Genomic DNA, 21363 nt, shown 5'->3' with positions numbered 1-21363 from the left:
CCAAAAAGATGCTGGAAGAGGTAACAGAAAAGGCAGGGTTGTTCTCCTGATCTCATTCTGCCAGCTCTCTTGATTCATGGACTCTCCCAAGATGTCCAGGCTGTGTCTAGGACAGCACTGAAGCACACCCTGCAGATTGCCTCTGCCCTTGTTTTGTGACCGAGCCCAGAGCTGGGCTCTTCCTTGCTGTCACCCATCTGGGGGGCCCGGCACAGAGGGTCTGGAGGGTCCAGGGGGCTGGGGCTGGCTGCCCAGCCAGCTGGGCTGCTGCTCCTCTGCTGCCCATAAAGAGGGCTCCTCCTCCTCGTTTGGTGAACAAAAAGCTCACCCACCTCAGCACAGATGCCGTTTTTCTTGACACAAGTAGGCAGGAGTAGACAAGACACCTCTCGGCATGGTTAGGCTGGCTGAGGTGGGTTGAAGACATCAGAGTTCAGCCCTTGTGATGCCACCCTTACCCCTGAAGCAGAAAAATGCTTCAAACACAACAGCTTCTGTTTCAATTAGCAGCCCAGGGCTTCCTGTCCCCGTCCTGTCCTTGTCCCTGCCTCCACCCCTGGAGAGTGGCAGACCTTCCACACCCCTCTGAGGTTGCTGAGATCTGGTGGCTACCTGAGCCAGCCCAGAACTGCCTCTGCACAACATTCCTGGCAGTGCAGGACTGGGATGCCTTGGAGTGTGTTCCTGATGGGGCTGCCTTTAAATAGCAGAGAGCTGAATCAAAAAAATAACACAGTATTTGGCAATTTTCCTAGTGGGCACCCAGCCAGGCTGCTGTGCAGGCTGCTCTGATTGCCTCCATCAGTCTCCATATGGATTAGTGTTCTATGTCCTGACCTGCTGAGGATTAGCCTTGCACCAGAGAGATGTCACTGGGCCAACTCAGCAGTATCTTGCCAGATTTCAAGATGACATCAAGTTAAAGTGAATGTTTGCAAAGTCCCTTGCCACGTTTCGAAATGCTTTCTCCTCCTTCTTGGGCTGATCTGACATGCAAACAAGTCAGCTCTGCAGATTTGATGGTGCTGCAGCACCACGATACTCCTGCTTCAGTGGTGTGTTTCTCATGACTGTTTTGGTGTTATGTGCCTTAAAAATCCATGGGGAGAGCAGAAAGTGGGATGAACAGAGCTGGGGAAGCTCTGGATGCTTTCCCCATGCTCTCTGTAGCCATCTGGTAAATACAGGGGACTATTCAGAAAACGACTTTGCAAAGGGAGTTCATCAGCAGTGGCTTAGTGCTGCCTCCCGGGAGCCTCGTGGCTGAGCCCTCTTGGGTTGTTAATGGGGGCATCCTGTGGGAAGTGGTGCCAGCACCAAACCCATGGGCTCAGCTCTGGGCATGGCCCTGCTGGTGTCAGCCCAAGGACCAGAGGTTTCCCAGGAGAGCACTGGAGCTTCAGTGGTAACACGAGGCCCTGGGGGATTTGCTTTCACAGAAAGCTTGGCCTTATCCCCCAGCTCTTAGAATTCTGTTTATGCCCTGAAATACGAGGATCTCCCTCTTCCAAAAAGCATTTACTGGGTTTTATATCTCTCTTCCAAAAGGCATTTACTGGGTTTTCACATTTACAGTCATAAATCTTGCTCCAGATGTTTGCACAGATTACTTTGCTGTCTAGAAGAAAAAGTTATTCTGGGCAAAACAGGTCGTGTGGCAACAGGCTGTTAGATACTTTCTGCAGGCTGTTAGTTAGATAATTCCTCTGGATTGAGCAACTCTCCTCCATAATATTTTTAGTCGAGGCTGGAAAGTGCCTCTTCCCCTTGGCTCTGGCTGTGCACTGCGGTCCCAGGGGATGGGCGGGAGGGGCTTGGAGGTGGTGCAAGAATCTTCCTGCCTGGGGTGAGGTGGCACAGGATGGGTCTGAGGTGGCAGCACGGGTTTCCCAGAGAGGGGGGCAGTGGCACAGCAGCGTGTTCCTGGTGGGGGGTGCCACAGACTGCAAGGGCATCAGAGGAACAGAGGCTCTCCTGCGGTGCCTGTGCTGGTCTGGGAGAGCAGAGGATGCTGGGTGCCTTTGTGACTTTGCTCCTCACCTGTGTACGTGTCAAACAGGACCTGGGCTGCAGGGGAGGAGTAGGGACTTGTCAGGGTGACATCTGCAGTGTCCTTAGCTGGGCTGTGGTCTCTGGGCAGACACCTTGCCAGTGCTGGGAGATGGGCCTTGCAAAGAGTGGAGAACACCAGAGAGTGGATGTAAGATTTGGACCTGTATGTACAGGTTTGCAAAACAAGACCCTCTGCATTGCAGTGACACAATGCAGTCGTTGTTTGCAGGGAAGAAAAGGAGGTGAAAAAGTCTTTTCAGAGTTAAACTTCAGAGAAGGAAAACCGGTGCATTTGTCTTCAAATAAAGAACAGCTGATTGCAAATGTCTCCAGTTGTTCTGAAATGAAGAGAGTGAATTACCCTGAAATTAGAAACAGGTGTGTGAGAAGTTACTTCATACAGAAGGAACCCATCTATGTCCCAGCCACCCTTCCCAGTTCTCTGGGCTTTTACAGATAGTGGCTCCTTCCCTAGTGGTTAGGAGGGGAGTCTCTGCACCCCCAGGAATTAGGATGAAGTGGGCGAGGTGAGCAGCTCATCCTCACAGGGAGCAGCAGCAGCCCCACGACCTGCCATGGCTTTTTGTTTCCCTTTTTGTTACTAGTGAACAGCATAAAGCAAACAGGGTTCACTTGTGCAGGCTCAGGCAACAGGGAATGGGCTCCTGCCCCAAAGAGCCTCCATGAACCAGGAAGCTGCCCTGGCCACCCAGTAATGTCCCTGTACCATGACTGTGGGGAGAGCTGTTGTCTACAGCTCCCAGCCTGTGCTGCTCCCAGCCCATGCCAAGGCACGGCCATCCTGCAGACTCCTCAGTTTGTCACCTGGGCACTGGGGCAACCACCTGCTCCCGGCTGGTGGGAGAGGCTCCCTCTCCATGTCCCTTCCCAGCAGTGCCAGGGCTGGCAAATGCTGCTGAGGAGCTGATGGGAAACAGCACGGCTGCCTCACTGAGCAAAGCTTGGACCCCACTCCCAGATCTCATCCGTCCCCCTGCTCCCCTCCTGTGGGTGCCTGGGGGGACAGAGCAGGGTGGGGGAGAAGCCCATGTGTTGGGATGCAGCTCAAATCCCAGGGATGAGGAACGGGCTGGGGCTGGTGGGCACTGCTTCTGGCACAGGGGAATTCAGGGTGAGCTGTGCCTGACCCTGGAGTGTCCCTGGGGCTCAGGCAGCAGTGGTGCCACCTGCTCAGGCCCTTCACAGGAGAGGCCTGACCTTTGGGAAGATTGTGAGCTATTAGTGTTGCAAAAAATGCTGTAGTTTAGACTAGGGAGGTGAGACAGGGCTGGAACAGGAGCTGAGGGGAGAGCTGGGTGGGCCATGTGGGTGCTCCTGGGGCAGCACTGGTCACTGCAGCCATACAGCCTCGGCCAGGCACTGGGGTGGCCCCGTGGGCTGGGCTGGAGCTCAGCCTGTTGTACTGGTGGTGGCTCGATGAGCTCTGGAGCATTCCAGCAACAGGCACTGTTGTCATAGGGCAGGAGTCAAATCTCATTCCAGCTCTCCATACCTCAGAAAGTAGGGTGCCCACTCCTGATGGATGTGAGCACCCGAAGGGGTTGAGGGGAGGGAATGTGGCCTAGTGCTCAGTGCCCCCGGCACAAAAATAACTCCAGGTAACCCAATTTCAGCTGAAGTTGTTTATTACTCATCCTCCTCAATGAACTGCTGAAAGGGAAGATGGTGCTTGTGCTCCTTTGCATTTAGGTGTCATTGAGGTTTTCCTGGGTGTCCTTCACATGGGAAATGAGCTGGGGAGGGGGTGAGAAGAGCTGCTCTGAGGACAGAGTTAAAGGGTTTAGGAATGTCAGGTAGTGCAGGTAATGCCTGGGGTGTGGGGGCGGGTGATGATCCACTCTGAAGGGGATGGTTCTGAGAAGGTTGAATGAAGGGTGTTTGTGCAGCCCTTGGGTGCTGTGAGAGGACAGGCCGGTGCTGAGCCCCGTGGGGGCTTCGCTGTGCCCCTGCACAGGGGGTCTGTGGTGGCAGAGGTGGCTGGTCCTGCCGGGCGGGAGCGGAGGGACCCGGGAGGGCGCCGGGAAAGCCACAGGCAGTGCCAGTGAGGGCAGCAGTGGTGGAGGTGTGCAAGGGAGGTGGGGATTATTAAATCTGTGCACAAAATTGGTGCATCTCTTGTCAAAGCTCATACATTAAGGGGTTGAATTCAGCCTCGTCCTGTTAGCAGATTTCTGATGACTCCAAAGAGCTATTCCCATAGGAATGCAAAAAGCAAACCCTTGCAGGATGATAATAAAGGCCACAGGCTGGTTTCCCATGTGGATTGCCCATGGGTCTGTGAGCTGCACCTGTCTTTTATGGGCTGAGCCTGGTTTAGTTTGAAATGATCTGAAGAACATCAGATAAGTCCTGATCCAGTAAATGTGTTTATACTTGACAAGGAAACAAGTGATGAGTCAGGAAGAACAGTTCATTTATGGCTTGTCTAGCAAATGGGGCAGTAAACAAAAAAGCTGTGGTCTGGATCTGCATGGGCTGCTCTCTGAGTGAGAAGAGGGTGAGTCTGAGGTGCAGGTTAGTCTGACAATAAGTAACTTCCGAATTTTCTGCAAGCCCCCAAAACCCGTGGCTGTGCAAGGTCCCCCTTGCAGGGAGTCGCTGGTTCCAGTTCCCTCCTGGCTGGCTGTGGGTGCAGCCCAGGGGATGGGGTGGCATCAGACTCACCTGTAGAGCAGCAGCTCCCCAACCCCCATGTCTGTAACCTGCAGCCAACAGACCCAACTGGTATTGATGGGTGGCACAAAAAGTAATTCAGCCACAAAAGGGCTTGTACAGAGTTGTAGTTGTACAGTGAGTCTGGGAACTGTGTTCGGCCAACTGTAGTTGAGTGTCAGGGCAGGAGATCAAACTGTGGGGTTTGGTGTTCTGGGAGAAACCCACCAAAAGCCAGGCAACAGATAGATGGATGACATTTAAAAAATGAGAACCCAACTCTCCATATTTCAGTGCTTTTTAATTGCTCATTATTGTTTGCCTCTGCTGCGCTGCACTGTGCAGAGTGCCTGGGTTTTCAGTCTTCGAGGACTTTTCTCCTTGGAGATCTTGGTCTAAAAGCCTCTGCTGTGTGTGGGCGAAGGGCAGCAGTGCAGGGCAGTGGTGCTGGAGTGTGGTGGAACAGCAGTGACTCAGCTGCATTTTGGGGAGCCAGCGCTCATGCAACGTCTGGCCATGAACCACTCCTGCAGCACCAAAGGCAGAACTGTACTGTTTTCCCAAAAGATACCAACTTCCAACATAAGTTTTTTCTATAGAGTGCACTGGGAAACCAGCACTGATGTGGTCTCCTTCTCCTCCTCCTCTTCCCATCCCTCTCCCTCTCTTCTCCTCATGCCACTGCCCCTGGTGATACCGAAAAAGCCCGAGCCCATTTCTCCCACCAGTACCCAGCACCCATGTTCCGTTTCTCTGCTGTTTTAGGCAAACAGAAGTACCTGTGTGCCAGCCGGAACGACTGCACCATCGACAAGTTCCGACGGAAAAACTGCCCCTCCTGCCGCCTGCGGAAGTGCTACGAGGCCGGGATGACGCTCGGAGGTATGGTCAGGGTCCCCTCCCGGGCCCCTGCACATCTCTTAGTGTGTGAGCAGTCAGTAAATGGCTGCAAAATGAGGCTGATGGAGCACGATGAGCTTCAGGAAGCATTTGCAGGGTTCTAACACCAGAACTGTGAATTTCACTAATTTCTGTTTGCATTTCAGAAAGCATTCTTTTCTCTGATTTCTAATGTTGTTAATCTGAAAAAATGTAAACAGCCAAGTGAGTGAGTTGGTTCTCACTCCTGGAGCCTCAGAGCAGAGCACTCCCCTCTTTTGACGGGATTTTTCCCAGCAGAAAGGGGCAATTTCTTGGTGAAATTACAGCCCCGGTGCTTTCCTTCACTGGATGGAAGCCATGCCTGTGTCCCTGGTGAAGGTCTTTCTTGCAGTTTTGTCTCTGTTCCCAAACCTGTAGCCCTACCAAAACCTGACAGAGTGGCCATATCCAAAATCTGAGGTTTTCTGTGCAAAATCTGGAAACTACAGTGGGTGGCTCCACATTGAGCTGATTTGATGAAACCCTTCCCTGGGCCCTGGCACAGGCTGCCCAGAGAAGCTGTGGCTGCCCCAGCCCTGGAAGTGTCCAAGGCCAGGTTGGACGGGGCTTGGAGCAACCTGGGCTAGTGGAAGGTGTCCCTGCCCATGGCAGGGGGTGGGAATGAGATGAACTTTAAGGTCCTTTCCACCCAAACCATCCTGTGATTCCGTGATGTAGAGTGAGGAAGAAAATACCCTGGAAAAGGGGACTGAAGGACCTGCCCCCTGCTGGGAAGCCCTGGATTGAGGGGGTTATGGGGGAGGAACTCCAGCACAGCTTGGGTGGGCAGTGGGGAGCCCAGGCTGCTCAGATGTGCCAGTGTTTTGGGTTAAATCCTGACCCCGTTGCTGGGATGGGATGAGTCTCCGGGGGCTGCTGGGCTGCCACAACGCTGTCTTGAAGGACTTGTTACTGAAGTGGTTCTGATTTGTGGCTCACCAACGAGCAGAGGGTTTAGTTTTGTTTCTTCCCAATGGTCCCAAAAGGTAATGCAGTCCTAATCCCCAGTTTTTAGCTTATTTTTAAGTGCTTTTTCCTGGTGAAGTTTCCTTAAGTAGTAGAAGACATACATCAGTGTAACCTTCTTCTGCAGGACACACTGACAAAATTAATGCTAATATGAACACACACCCCCTTCTTTTTCCTTCAGCTCTTTGGGTCACCCTGACCTGTTCTGCCTGGTCTGTTTTACATTTGGTTTGGATGCCGGTATAAAGGCAATTGTTACAAACAGTCAGGCTTGTGATTGCCCACAGTAGCGTCTCCCACGGTGGAGGCAGAGCATTTGAAATTGCTCCCAGGCTCCAAGCAGTTGTTTTTAACCGCTGGTTAATTACCGTCGCTGTTGGGGTACAGCCTGGCAGCCCTGCGGCTCTCGCGGCGGGGGAGGAGGAGGAGGAGGTGACACACCGAATGCCTTCTGCCGGCTCTGCTCTGGCACAGGATGACAACATCTTGAAGCACTTCATTATTACTTGAGATCACTGTGACCTGCAAGCTGGAATCCATTAAACAGGATCTTCTCTCCTGAATGACAGTGTGGAGAGGGAAAAGACGAAAAAAACCAAACCACCAAAAGAAAAAAAAAAGAAAAAAAACCCCAGTGATAATGCAATTTCTGTGTGCTTGGTCCTGCTGGTGAGCTGGCTGTGCCTACCGACCCACCACCCTGTGCCTGCTGCCAGGGCAGGTGCTGCAGGGATCCTGCCAGCCCCCATGTGAGGTGCCGGGGGCTGTTCCCATGGGATGCCCCAAGCGCCTGTGCCTGCAGCCAGAGCTGGCAGCTGCCCGTGCTGTAGGACCCACAGGGCACCTCCAGCCTGGCCACTGTGCCCTGTGGGTCCTGGCTTGGGACAAAATCTCCCAAACACGTGAAATTCCATTAATTTTGTTGGTGGTAGGGCTGGAAATCTCCTGTGGTAACAGCCGAAAGCTTGTGAAAGCCCAGGCTTGAGGCACAGTTGTGTTTAGCCCTAATTCAGGTCCAGCTGCTGGGGGCAGAGCAGGGCTCCCGTCTCACACACACACGGTGGGTGTTGATGTGAGCCATTCCAGCCAGGGGGAATCTGACACGAGTTTTGCAGAGCCGTTGCAGTAGTTAATTATGATCAGTGTTGTGTTGAATGTACCTTTTTTTCATCATCTGCCCTTCATTTCCAGCAACTGGATCTTTATTACAACCTTGTTTGCTCAGTTGAAAAACTGAGTTTTATTGAATTTCTCTCCCTGCAGTGGATATTTGTTGGCTGTGACTCAATAACCCTTTTGCCTTCTGCACAGCCACCTGGGTGACATTCCTTACCTCCTTGCTCCAAGGTGTGTTGTCAAATCTTCAGTGTTCTCATGGCTCCTGCAGTTTGCCAACATCTGTCAGCACTTATCTGCAGACCTCGGTCTGTCTGTTCAGTGATCAGTCCTTTGTGTTCATCCCTGTTTTCCCATCCATGCATTGCTATACAGACTGGTTGAGGAAAAATGGTTGATTCTGGTTTGGGGATGAATGTAGACATTTACTAGCAGAGAGCTGTAAGCCACCCTGGTAAGAAACAAACCTGTCTGATGTTCAACACTTATACTTGCCTTTGAGATGTGTCACTGGGGGGTTGCAATCATTCAGCAATACTGTCTGATTTTATATCCTTTGAGTTCTTTTCATTCACATGGGCCTGATTGACTCAGATCTCTTAAAGGTGTCTGCTGCACCAACAATGTTGTAATTATCAACTAAAATTATTGTGTCAGATAAGACTGATAGCTTGACAGGTTCAGGTTTTGACAAGCCACATGTTGAAGTTCATAAAAATTTCAAAGAATAGGATATAAGTCAAGTCCCGTTCAGCTCTTCTGTGTCCTGCCTGCAGCTGAGCTCAGCATGTGCTGCCAGGGGCAGGATGTCTCCATTATTGTCAGTACACAAGCAGCTTCTTCCAAGTCCCCAGAACTTGCTTGAGTCCTGTCATTCACAAAAAATTGGTTCTGGAGCCCAGAGTGCTCCTCCCTCAAGGCTTCAGAAGTGCCTGCCAGGAGGGCAGTTGTTCGAACTGTGCTCCCCGGGGGTTCTTGCACTGGTGAGTATCTTATTGTGACACCATGTAATTGTGTCCTTTAAGCTTTTTTCCAAATCCATACGGTAGTTGCCCGGTGACCCCCAAGCCAGCTCGCATTGGTGCTGCAGGGGGTTTGGGGCGATGCTGTGCTGCAGCTGCACCTTGAGGCTCCTGGGTGCTGCTGTCCCCCGTCCCTGGTGGCAGCTGAGCAGGAACACCCCCTGTTACAGGGTTCCTCCCACCTTGGCTTGAAGAAATGCAGTGTAGAGTTCTACCCAGCTTAGCTCATCCTAGGAAAAAAACATTACAGATGTCTTCAATTCCTATTTTTCTATTTCTGTTTTTGTTTCCAGTAGCTGCTGAGTGGGAGCTACCACCACAAAGAGGTTTGGCACAGGTGCTGAGTATAAACCAGTCTTTTCCTCTGAAACTTTTTTTCACCAGGTAGCTCATTTCAGTGAGCTGTGGGATAGCTGCTCCTGGAATGCCCAAACCCCAATAGCACAGTTATCACACCCTAGCACAGAGGAGTCTGGTTTGTGGCTGCAATCTCAGAGCCAGCACAGTTGGTCCTTGCTCTCTTCTTACTTCACTCAGGATTTTTTAACACTAGATAATTAAATCTTAAGGAAAACCTCCACATTTAAACCAAACCATATGTATATCTTATACATGTGGGTTTGGCTCCATTCACACCCAGGACCTGGGGCACTGGTTGTTTCTAAACCCCAAAGGGTTGTCCAGCCCTGGCACAGCTGCCCAGCGCAGCAGTGGCGTCCTGGGGGGATTTAACAGCCCTGTGGATGTGGCACTTGGGGACATGGGTTACTGGTGGCCTGGGCAGTGCTGTGACTTCAGGAGGGGTGGGAGACAGGGCCCTGCCACCCGAGCGGGCGATGGCCAGAGGCCGTCACGCTGCCCTGTTTTCCTCTTGCACTCCTTTATTTTTGTTACTCATGTCTCCTCCCTTTTTACAGAGCAGCCTGTCTTCATTGTCCATACACCAGATCATCTAGAGTACAGTGCTTAGAGATCAATGTTTGCAGTTGATTTACAGGGCTGCACTTTGACTTGACATTTTTGTCTCGCTGCTTATTTTTCTAATTACAGCTGAAAGGAAATTCAAGATAAGTATCATGTAATGAAGGAGCCAAACCCCCCCGAGGACAACTGGTTTAATGTCGTATTCCCTGCTTGAAGGAAGCCATGGGCTTTTGTTCTCTAATTCATGAGGGTTTGGAGTTGGTGAGGGGTGGCAGTAGCAGCCCACCTGTGCCAAGCACTGTCACACAGGTATCAGTGAGGGGAACACAAACTCTCCAAGGGCTCTGGCATTGCCTCTGGAGCACTGGTGTGCCTTGCAGGCAGACCAGCAGCTGTGGTTAAGAGCCAGCTGTGTGGGAGGAACACTTTGTCATGGTGCCATGGGCACAGTCGCTGATGGGGCTCATGAAGCAGAGTGATGCCACCTCTGCCCAGGTCTGCTCCCCATGGTTTAAGGCCCTAGAATTGCCTACTGGCTTCTGAAATGTGTTTTCCATAATATATGTGTGATATCTGGGAGAGCCTGGATGTGGGGGAGCAGGTGTTGCAAAGAGAAGGCTTTTATCTCAGTTGCATCCCACTTTCACTTTGGCCTGGAATGGAACAATCCCACTTGGGTATCCAAGTGCAATCTCTTTTTTCCCTAGAACATGATCATGTGCTGAGTTTATCTTCTTGTGAGCAGTTGAGTCAGTCACCTCTTCTCACTTTTCCCTGGATGATCTCTGTGTTTATGTGGGAGTTGGAGACCAGTCATGGCTGAGAATGTAGATGATGCTGGTTCTTTTCCATGTTACATTAACAAGGAAATGGATTTTGTCGTGCAGCGTGTGGTCCCCTTGTCCTTAGGTGAGGGCTGCAATGCCGGGGCACTCCTTGGGCAACGTCCACTAAGGGAGGAGCGGCTGCCGGTCATCACTTTTCCTTTCCTCGTAACTATAAGTGGAGCCAAGAAGCCTCAACCTTTTTTTTTCTTTTAATTTTTAAATCTCACACTAAACCATGTACTTCCCACAGCCCGCAAGCTGAAGAAACTGGGTAACCTGAAGACACAGGATGAGGTGGAGGCAGGCAGCTCATCCAGCCCCACGGAGGAGCAAGCTCCCAAGCTGGTGATGACACGCATCGATGGCTACGAGTGCCAGCCCATCTTCCTCAACGTCCTGGAGGCCATCGAGCCCGGCGTGGTGTGTGCTGGCCACGACAACAGCCAGCCAGACTCCTTCTCCAACCTGCTGACCAGCCTGAACGAGCTTGGGGAGCGGCAGCTGGTCTACGTGGTCAAATGGGCGAAGGCCCTGCCAGGTGAGGAGGAAAACAAACAAATCCTCTCCTTTTCCAGTTCCAAAGCCCCCATCTGCATTGGCAGGGTGCAAAGGGAGTGGTCTGCAGCCCGTGTGCCACTGTCACACAGCTCCTGGGGGAGTGCTCCGTGGGCACTGTGAGTGTCCCCTCCCCAGGCAGCAGTCACAGCACTGGGGGTTGTCTGGGGGGCTGGTGACGGGAGGGGGGGCTGGGGGTGATGGAGGATATCAGAACTTGTGCTTTGCCTCGCGACAGCCCCCGGCCCGGGCTACCAGATGGGCACGGGGCACTTGCCCCCGGGGGGCTGCTGCTGCTGCTCAGAGTCCCGCTGTCCTCCCCCTCTCCCAGCTCCAGGCCGTGTCCTCCAGCCCTGCAGAATTCCCCTCTAAACAAGTATTAGCCCTGTCCCATGACCCACCTGAAGTGGTGAAAAGGGTAAATTCCACCAGCTAATTAATTGGAATACGGCAGAAGAGCAATGCAGGATCCCAAAGGGCTCTTTCCTGGCAGTCATTTGGGTTGCCTGTGTGATGGCCCGGTGGGATATATTTACGATTCCTTTGGAGTGGTGCTACAGGCTGGGAAGTTTCTAGATGCCAGTCAGCAGGTGCAGTAAATGGAGCATCCCAATGACAGATGGGTTCACTGAGCCAGGTGACTGTGCAGGGTCACTGGGTGGTGACACACTGCCTGTTCTGTGTTGTAATCCTGCAACCGAGTGAGTGGGATTGCAGAGGGCTGAGCTCACTCTGGGCACAGCAGGATCCAGTTCACCTCTGAGCATCTCTGAGACTGGGATGTGGGGCTGGTTCCTAATGCCTTCCCCATCCCAGTCTCACTCTCCAGGGAACACTGCAGAAAAGAGGGACCCCACTCCTCCCCACCCTGTGCAGGGTGACACAGCCAAAGGAGGAGACCGAGACCCAGTAAGTTTACCACTCTGTGTCAGACCCTGGTGATGAACTGTGGTCAGGTGTCTGATGTTCCCAGGAGTTTAGCAGCACCCTGGACTGGTGATGTTGGTCTGAATACCTTTAAATGCAGAGTAGCCCATTCTGTTTCTGATATTCTTAAGTCACTTGGCTTGTAAAACCAGGGACAAATCGTGCTTTCTCTTTGGCTTATGTATGCCAGCCATCAAGATCAGACACAGAGACACCACCAAAGCCACCCTGGGGCTGAGGCCCTGCAGTAGTGCTGATGGAAAGGAAGAGTGCTTTGGAAAACATTTTCCATCTTAACCACCCCATTAAGAAAGGGTTTTGCTCTCCTGAACTGCACCTGATGCTGACCCCTTGGTGTGTGGCTGTGCCAGCTGCTGCCCCACTGACCCCCAGGGCCAGCACCCACTGTGCCAGGGCAGCATCTGGGCAAGATTCATTCCCCTGCTGTTTGGCTTTGAGAGCTCCCCAAGCCACAGAGAGCCTTGCCTTAATGGACTGTAATTATACACAGGAGATGTTAAATTGCTTTAATATTTGATTCAAAAAATGTATGATTGTCTTTAAACTCAATTATATTTGCCTATTTACAAGTGTCTGGAAAAAAGCAGTGTTGGAGGTGGTGTAAACATGCCAGGGATTTAACTCTGAACTGCCATCTGGGCATAGGAAATTTGAATTTAGTTGCTATTTTTGTCTCTCTTGCAATGCAGCCGAGGTTTCCGTGCTCATTCCCACAGTCATTAGATCCATGCAGTGTGTATTGGACAGAAACCAGAGTGTCTGTGGCCATGGGGTGAGGCCTCAGGGTTACCTGCTGGCTCTGAGCATCACTTTAAAATCCAGCTACTTAAATTTGGTGAAGTCCTAATGGGACTTTGTCCCCTCCTTGTGTCCAAAGTCCCCTTTCTCCCCTTCCAGGGGCAGGTCTGTGCTTGGCTGTCCCTGATTCCCAGTCAGAGTCAGAGCCCTGGGCTGCCGGCCCTGCAGCTGTGTCACCGCTGGCGTGTGCATGTCCCGGGACGTGCTGAGCTTGGGCTGAGAACTGACCACCTTGTCCCAGAGGAGCACTGCAGGAGAGTGGAGTCTGTGTGGAAACAGTCCTGGGAACTGCAGGAACACAACATTAATTCGTAACATCCCTCCCTCATTGTTTATTAGGATTTCGCAACCTGCATGTGGACGACCAGATGTCAATAATCCAGTACTCTTGGATGGGCCTCATGGTGTTTGCTATGGGGTGGAGATCCTTCACCAACGTCAATTCCAGAATGCTTTACTTTGCTCCAGACCTGGTCTTCAATGAGTAAGTGTGAAACAACACCAGCCTAAGCCAGGCTTTGGGTCAGACCAGGTGACAAACTGAGCATCTCGTGCTCCGACCTGCCCAGCCCAGTGTGGCGGGTCCCGTTCCCTACTCCAGCCACCCATGGTGACCTCCAGCAGTGGGGAGGGCACTGTGATGCCTCTCCTGGTCCTTTGCCCCGCTCCCCCAGCCTTGTCATGGGCTGACTCCCACCAGGGCAGCCGGAGCTGCTGTGGGATGAAAAGCTGCTCCTTATGGACCTGTCTTTCTGCTAAAGGGTTTGAGTTCCAGTTTCCAGCTCTGTTGGGCAGCTGGAGAGAACAGAAACAGAGATAATGTGTATTATAAGGTCCTGCTGGGCTCTTCCTGATGTACCATCAGCTTAGAGCTGGGGAGGGTTTGCTGGCACTGAGGTATAAGAGCCTGAACCTAATAACTAAGCACAGCGCAAGGCAAACCCACACCTCCCTGGGAGTTCCAGATTGGTCTTGGATCCCTCACGGATAGACATGTTTGGGGAATCATTGCAGTCGCTCCTCAGATGAACCCTGCAAGTCCCCAGTTCCATCTATTTCCAAAGAGGGTTGGTTGCACACAGGCATTTTGGAGAATGTTCCTGTCCTGCCTGCGGCATTGCTGGGACAGAGCTTGGGCCCTTGGCAGCGGGGATGTGCCAGGCGAGGGGGTTGCTGGGTTGAGGAGCGTGTCCTCCCCCCTCACACAGCTGCGCTTTGGTCTCGGTGCCATCCGTGCCCATCTTGCCCTGCCAGGTACCGCATGCACAAATCCAGGATGTACAGCCAGTGTGTCAGGATGAGGCACCTCTCCCAGGAGTTCGGGTGGCTTCAGATCACGCCCCAGGAGTTCCTCTGTATGAAGGCTCTCCTTTTCTTCAGTGTTAGTAAGTACCCACACCCCTTCCTCCACAGAACTCCAGTACCTGCCACTGCATCGCCCTTGAGGTGTCTGGTGCTTTCCCTGTGCCTGGACTCTCACCTCCCAGGGGGAGCTGGGAAGTTCCCTGCTTCAGCCTTCCTCCTGCTCTCCTGTTCCCCACTCTCTGGGCTCCTCTCACTGTTTCCTTCCCATCCCACCCAGTTCCAGTGGATGGCCTGAAGAACCAGAAGCTCTTCGATGAGCTCCGCATGAATTACATTAAGGAACTTGACCGTATCATCGCCTGCAAGAGGAAGAACCCCACCTCCTGCTCCCGGCGGTTTTACCAGCTCACCAAGGTCCTGGACTCCGTGCACCCGGTGAGAGAGGACAGGGAAATGTCCATCTATACACGTAAGAAACAATATAAGAAAGAAACTTTACAGTGAGAATGATCATTCCCTGGAACAACCTCTCCAGGGTCAGGGCAGCCCTATCATGGGGAGAGTTCAGATGCAGTTGGAGAGGGTGCTGGATAGTCTCATCCAGGCTCCCTTTCCCAGGCAAGGTAGAACCTCTGCTCCATATCTTTCCAGTGAAAACGCTACACAGGGACTCATTTAACCCCCTCTCTTCCTTCCCCAGATTGCCAAGGACCTGCACCAGTTTACATTTGACCTGTTAATCAAGGCACACATGGTGAGCGTGGACTACCCGGAAATGATGGCTGAGATCATCTCTGTGCAGGTTCCCAAGATCCTGTCTGGAAAAGTCAAGCCTATCTACTTCCATGCACAGTGATCTTCCATAGGGACCCCCGAGCTGCCTCCCCCATTCCAGCCATCTCCTGCCTGTTATTTCTGCACTACTGTCCTGCAGTGCCTTGGGGAATCCCTCCGCAGTGGTGGCCGAGGGGACAGGCAGTGACAGACCTGCTGGGATTCCTGAGATTTCTGTTTTCCTGAGGTACCTCTGAACTGAACCCCCGGCCTCGGCCTCAGCCCAGCTCTGGCTGCTTGTGGTGATGGACAGGGACTGGCACGGAGCAGCAGGACCCCGCCTACTCTCGTCTCTGTGTCACCGTGACTCCAGTGGCCCAGGGCCACAGAAGAGTGGGAGAAGTGCCAGTAGTTGGTGGGTTTGGGGTGTTTTCTATACGCAGAACATGACATGAAGCAGGTTGCAGCTCCGCGTTTGGCTGTAGGTGATGTTACCGGCCTCCTTTGGGATGTTTTGTTTGCATTATGGTGCTGGGAAGCAGATGAGTTCAAACATTGCAGCAGAGAAGCAGAGCAGAGCTGGGGGATGAGGTGAATTTGCGGCCGAGGAGTTCCCAGGCCCCGGGGCCGCCGTGGGATGTGTCTGGCCAGCCTGGCCCCGGGACCCGCCTGCGCCGCCGGGACACGGGCGATGGAGCGGATGGGCTGCAGCCAAAGGCTGCCGAGGAAGATGACCTTGGAAACCCCCCAATGGCAGCTGGCTCCTGTTTTCCACCTAGGATGTTTGTGCTACAGCCTGTCTGGGTCTCAGTCTGTCCCGCAGGCCCCCCGGTGCTCGGCAGTCAACATTCCCATCCTTGCCAGCTGCTGCTCCCTCACAAAGCCAAACCCACCTCCAGAAGTGCCTGATGCCCTCGGAGCTCCCACCTGCCTGGCCACCCTGGGCCCCTGCAGCCCCTGCCCAGCCCCATGCCCGTTCTGCTGCTGCCGCTCTCCGCAGACCCTGGATTCCTGCTGCGCTCCTTCCCTTCGTTTGTCCCAGCTCTTGTTTGCAATGCTATGGAGCCAAGAGGGGGCCAGGATCTGCGGGGCCTGTGGAGCCACGGGACTCCTCCGTGAATCCCATCTGTGGGGAAGCAGCTGTGGGAACTGGCCGGTGCCACCACGGTGCTTTGGGGGGCTGGAAAGGAAGAACCAACCCTCATGTACTCGCTGTCCCACGTACATGGTGCCACACACACTGTCACACACACACTGTCACACACACTGTCACACACACACTGTCACACACACACACTGTCACACACACACTGTCACACACACACTGTCACACACACTGTCACACACACACTGTCACACACACTGTCACACACACTGTCACACACACACTGTCACACACACACTGTCACACACACTGTCACACACACTGTCACACACACACTGTCACACACACTCACACACACTGTCACACACACACTGTCACACACACACGTCACACACACTGTCACACACACACTGTCACACACACTCACACACACTGTCACACACACACTGTCACACACACACAAAAATGTGTTTTTTGCACACACACTGTCCCACACACACACTGTCACACACACACTGTCACACACACACACTGTCACACACACACACTGTCACACACACTGTCACACACTGTCACACACACACTGTCACACACACACAGTCACACACACACTGTCACACACACTGTCACACACTGTCACACACACACTGTCACACACACACTGTCACACACACACACTGTCACACACACACACTGTCACACACACTGTCACACACTGTCACACACACACTGTCACACACACACAGTCACACACACACTGTCACACACACTGTCACACACACTGTCACACACACTGTCACACACACACTGTCACACACACACTGTCACACACACACTGTCACACACACTGTCACACACACACACTGTCACACACACTGTCACACACAGTCACACACACACTGTCACACACACACTGTCACACACACTGTCACACACACTGTCACACACACACTGTCTCACACACACTGTCACACACACACTGTCACACACACACTGTCACACACACACTGTCACACACACACTGTCACACACACTGTCACACACACTGTCACACACACTGTCACACACACACCGGTCTCACCACCTGTCCACCACAAAACACGTCACACACCACTGGTCACCACTGTTCACACACACTGTCACACACAACCTGTCCACACGCACACGTCCCACACACACACGTCACACACACACACTGTCACACACACAAAACGTGTCACAATCACACACTTGTCCCACACACACACGGTACACACAACACTGTCACACACAGTCCACACAAACCTGTCACACACCACTGGTTCCACACACTGTCACACACACTGTCACACACACACTGTCACACACACACTGTCACACACTGTCACACACACTGTCACACACACACTGTCACACACACACTGTCACACACTGTCACACACACTGTCACACACACACTGTCACACACTGTCACACACACTGTCACACACACTGTCACACACACTGTCACACACACACTGTCACACAGACACACATGCAAACCCCCCACCCCCACCTCACATGCACCCCTGTCCCCAGCACACACACAGTGGCCACACCAGCATTCCCTGCAGTATTCCAGCTCCCCCTTCCTGCACACCCCAAGCCCACCAAACCCCCTGCTCAGCCCTGGCCAGGGCTGTCAGTGACCAGGGCACATACAGGCTCGTGCCAGGGTCACACATCCCACGTGGGCTGTGACACAGTCTGGTGCTACCAACACAGACATCTGCAAGGGCTCCTCGTGCCAGCACAGGCAAACAGCAAACCATGAGCCCACCCAGGGCACTGAGCCCCCCAGAGCCCTGTGCCCACCCAGATCCCTGTGCTCACCAGGAGCCCTGAGCCCACTCATAGCCCTGATCCCCCCATGTCCCTGTGCCCACCTGGAGCCCTGTGCCCAGCTCTCCAGGCAATGTCCTTGTGGTGCAGCTGCTCCTTTGCAAACTCACAGTAAAACAAACAATTTTCCTGATACTTCCCAACCTTTTGATGGGATTTTCATTAAGGGAAGGAATAGGGGAAAAAACCCTATTGAAGGGAAGGATTTTTCTTCAAGTGTTTGCAATGGATTTCCTTCCTCTGCTAGATACAGCTCTGATCCCACTTGTCCTGCTGAAACCCCTCATGTAGGTGGCAACAGAATCCATGGATGAATGTCCTGGCTGGCAGCCAGCAAGATGCTGCTCTTGGAGGCTTCCCCAGGCCAGAGGGCTGCCAGCCCAGTGCTTGTGTGAGCTATGGATATGTGCAAATGAAACGGTAAAAAAATCCTGCTCGTGCATCCCTGTCTTCTGGAACATTCCCAGGCCCTCAGTGAGCAGATGGGTGGTGATGCCCGATCCCTGTCATCAGCTCAGGATGGCTCTGAGCAGTTGGAGCAGCTTCTTGGGAGAGCTTTGTGCTTAGCACAGGCTCATGTCAGTGAAGGTTCTGTTGGTTAATGAGTGTGGAGGTGTCCTGCTGGGAGACCGGGAAGAACCTGACAGGGATTTGCCCATCCTGCTTGGCTGGTGGAAGCACCATGCGAATGAAAAGTGGTGGTGGGGAATGGGAGGATGATACTGCCCCTGTGTCACCTGCCCCCGTTGTGTCACCTTCCCTCATGTCACCTGCCCCAGGTGTGTCACCTTCCCTCATGTCACCTGCCCCACATGTGTCACCTGCCCTCATGTGTCACCTGCCCCAGGTGTGTCACCTGCCCCAGGTGTGTCACCTGCCCCATGTGTGTCACCTGCCCTCATGTGTCACCTGCCCTCATGTGTCACCTGCCCCAGGTGTGTCACCTGCCCCAGGTGTGTCACCTGCCCCATGTATGTCACCACGTGTGTGCAGCTGCTCTGGCCGGCGGGTGCTGAGCAGGGCAGCAGGTCATGGGCAGCACCCCCAGCCCAGGGCAGGGGGGCAGGTGGGGGCACTGGGGTCATGTTCTTTCTCTCTTCAGCACCACAATTTCAACTTTTTCATTCAGAAGTTGGGTTCTTGTAGTTACCAGGAGATGTGGGAGCCAGGACCCGCAGCACCTCCCCCACCTGGACCAGCTGGGGGAATGAACACTGTTTCCACCTGGATTTTCTTGGGCTGCTGCAGGAACTGGAGAAGAAAAGACCTAAGAAATACCAAAGTGCAGCTCCTGCAATGAATCTTTGTGCTTTGTGTTTTCTTCTGCATTTTCTTGTCCACTTTTGCTTTAATAAAGCAAAGAGAATTTCACTGTGTTCACAGTCCCACAGAAGCTGTCCCTGAGGCTCCTCTCAAGGTGGCCAAGCCCTGGAGCAGGGACCCCCTTGGTGTTGCAGCAGGGAGCCAACCACATCTACGTTCCCCTGCAGACTCTCTGGCTCTGCTTTGGCTCATCTCAGAGGTGTGGGGGCTTTTGGGCCGGCTCAGTCTGAGTCAGAGCTCAGACCATCAGCTCCTGCCCAAGGCAGCAGATGGAGGACAAGGGACACACACTTGGCATCTCCCTGAGAGCAGTGTTGTACATGGCTGGGCCCAATTCCATGACAGAGGGTGCAGAATAAGGGATGCTGCCTTTAGTGAAGGCAGGAGAGACTCTTCCTCAGTCCTGTGTCATGCCAGAAGGTGGGATCAGGTGGTGCAATGGCATGTGGCATTCCCAAGGCAAACCTGTGCCCTCCTGAGCCTGTCAGGTTCCTGCCAGCACCCCCTGCCTCAGCAGGGAGCTCGGCTCAGCAGGAGCGAGAGCTGGGGCAGTGACTCTCCACTCAGAGAGGCCATGGATGAGTGGAGAACTGGCAGCATCTATGTGCTGTTGCCATAATGTTCAAGAGGCTCTTTGTGCTCAGCTCAGGGAACAGGGCCCTCAGTCACAGCCATCGGGCTCAGCCAGGGAGGCAAATCCCTCAGGACCACTCACTGCTCCGAGCCCTGCGGGGCGGGGGGGCTGTCACCGTGCTCTGTAGGGATGCTGAGGGGTACCCCAGGGGTCACCAGCCCCCCGGGCAGTCCGAGAGCTGCTGCCCTCACAATCCTCGTGGGGTCCCTCCCCTTGCTGAGCTCTCACCTTGGATGTTTCAGTAATATATGCTAAAGATATCTGTATCTATGTAAAATAAAGGTGTGGCCCATTTTCTGTCACTAAAGATATTTATTTAGTGTGATGCTCCGAGAGAGCACATTGACGCACTGAATGCTCTTCAAGAAATGAGTCAGAATGTACCAATTTAGTAGAAACTTCTAATTTAATTATTTTTCTGGCTGAGTGCTGCCCAGTTTGCAAAGGTCCTCCCTTTCATGGCATGCACAGAGCACATACTGGAATAGGCTGCTGTCGGTATTGGCTCCTCCAGGTTTCCTGTGGCTGCTTGTGGTTAGGCAGGGACGGTGTTTGCTCTTGGGGAACGATGGAATGTCCTTTGTTTCTGTCCTCTTTGACTGCACAAAGTGTCCTCGCATGTTCAGGCAGAATCCTGGGATTACAGAGAGGTGTCTGTGCTCTACCTGTCTCCAGACCTGGAGCAGGCAAGGGTGCTCCAGCCCCTCCGGGTGGGTTGAAGCCTCCCCGTGCCCAGCGGTGCCTGCTCGCCCCCAGCTCATTCCCTGGGGCAGCAGAGGGACCCTGTGCTTGTGACTCACAGAGAAAATCTCTGCACCCACATAAACCCTCAGCAAGTGGATAAAAGCTGCTCTCTGTGCTGGATGTTTGGTGTTCTGTGGCAATTTTATGCTGTTTCTCTTTGTTAACATGTCTCTGTAATAATAAGAGTTCTCAATTTGATATATTTTATTTTCTTTGTATTAAGCCAAAAAGCTCCTTGCTGGTGCCTTTTTGCCTGGGGGGCCCTCCCAGCCCACAACTGTGTTCCTGGGAGGAACAAAGGGCAGTGTCTCCAACTGTTCCTTCCACCAGAGCTGAGGGAAAGTGGGAAGCCAATGCCTCAGAATTGGCAGAATGAAAAGAACCAGAGGCCTTGGAATGGCAGAGACTTTGGGGTACGTGGCCAGTTCTTTCCCGGGGCGTGGCTCCAAGGTGAGGGCTGAGCACGACACTGGGACACCTTGGCCCTGTCTCAGTGGGACTGGGGCTCTCGAGGCCCCGTGATGTGGGCACAGCACATGCAGCCTGGGCCCCACTTGGAATCACAGGGCTTTGCCCAGATTATTGCACCTGAGGGCAAATCCTCTAGAAAAGGACGAAAGGATGTTCTTAGATTGCTGCTACAGCTCTTTGATTTTTTAATTGGAACGGAATGCATTGGATAAGGAAAATAGACCCTACAGTGTTCCAGTGCCACGAGGGCCAGAGCACAGTGACAGACGCTGCCGGGGCCGGTGGGATGCAGTGCAGGATGCCCAGGGGACAACTGAGTCTCAAGTCCCTGTACAGGACTGA

The 21363-nt window shown here is 53.1% G+C and overlaps 1 protein-coding gene across 2 annotated transcripts in view; it reads left to right on the top strand.

The window, feature by feature from the left end:
- The window catches only part of AR (androgen receptor), a 39662-nt gene extending 23465 nt beyond the window's left edge, over positions 1-16197 (top strand). The window contains exons 3-8 of one of the 2 annotated variants that reach the window (XM_039378144.1): positions 5491-5607; positions 10755-11042; positions 13145-13289; positions 14060-14190; positions 14388-14545; positions 14811-16197. In XM_039378144.1, the coding sequence (XP_039234078.1) occupies positions 5491-5607; positions 10755-11042; positions 13145-13289; positions 14060-14190; positions 14388-14545; positions 14811-14966 (995 nt within the window). In that variant the 3' untranslated portion in view covers positions 14967-16197. The remainder of the gene's footprint in view (positions 1-5490; positions 5608-10754; positions 11043-13144; positions 13290-14059; positions 14191-14387; positions 14546-14810) is intronic. The other variant, XM_027730949.2, reaches the window with a different exon arrangement.
- Positions 16198-21363: the final 5166 nt, after the last annotated feature.

Source organism: Pipra filicauda, unplaced genomic scaffold (genome assembly GCF_003945595.2).
Source record: "Pipra filicauda isolate LSUMZ 115617 unplaced genomic scaffold, ASM394559v2 scaffold9_size5747161_pilon, whole genome shotgun sequence".
Taxonomy (NCBI): Eukaryota; Metazoa; Chordata; class Aves; order Passeriformes; family Pipridae; genus Pipra; species Pipra filicauda.
Note: the sequence above shows the minus strand (reverse complement) of the source record. Positions and strands in the feature narration are given on the sequence as shown.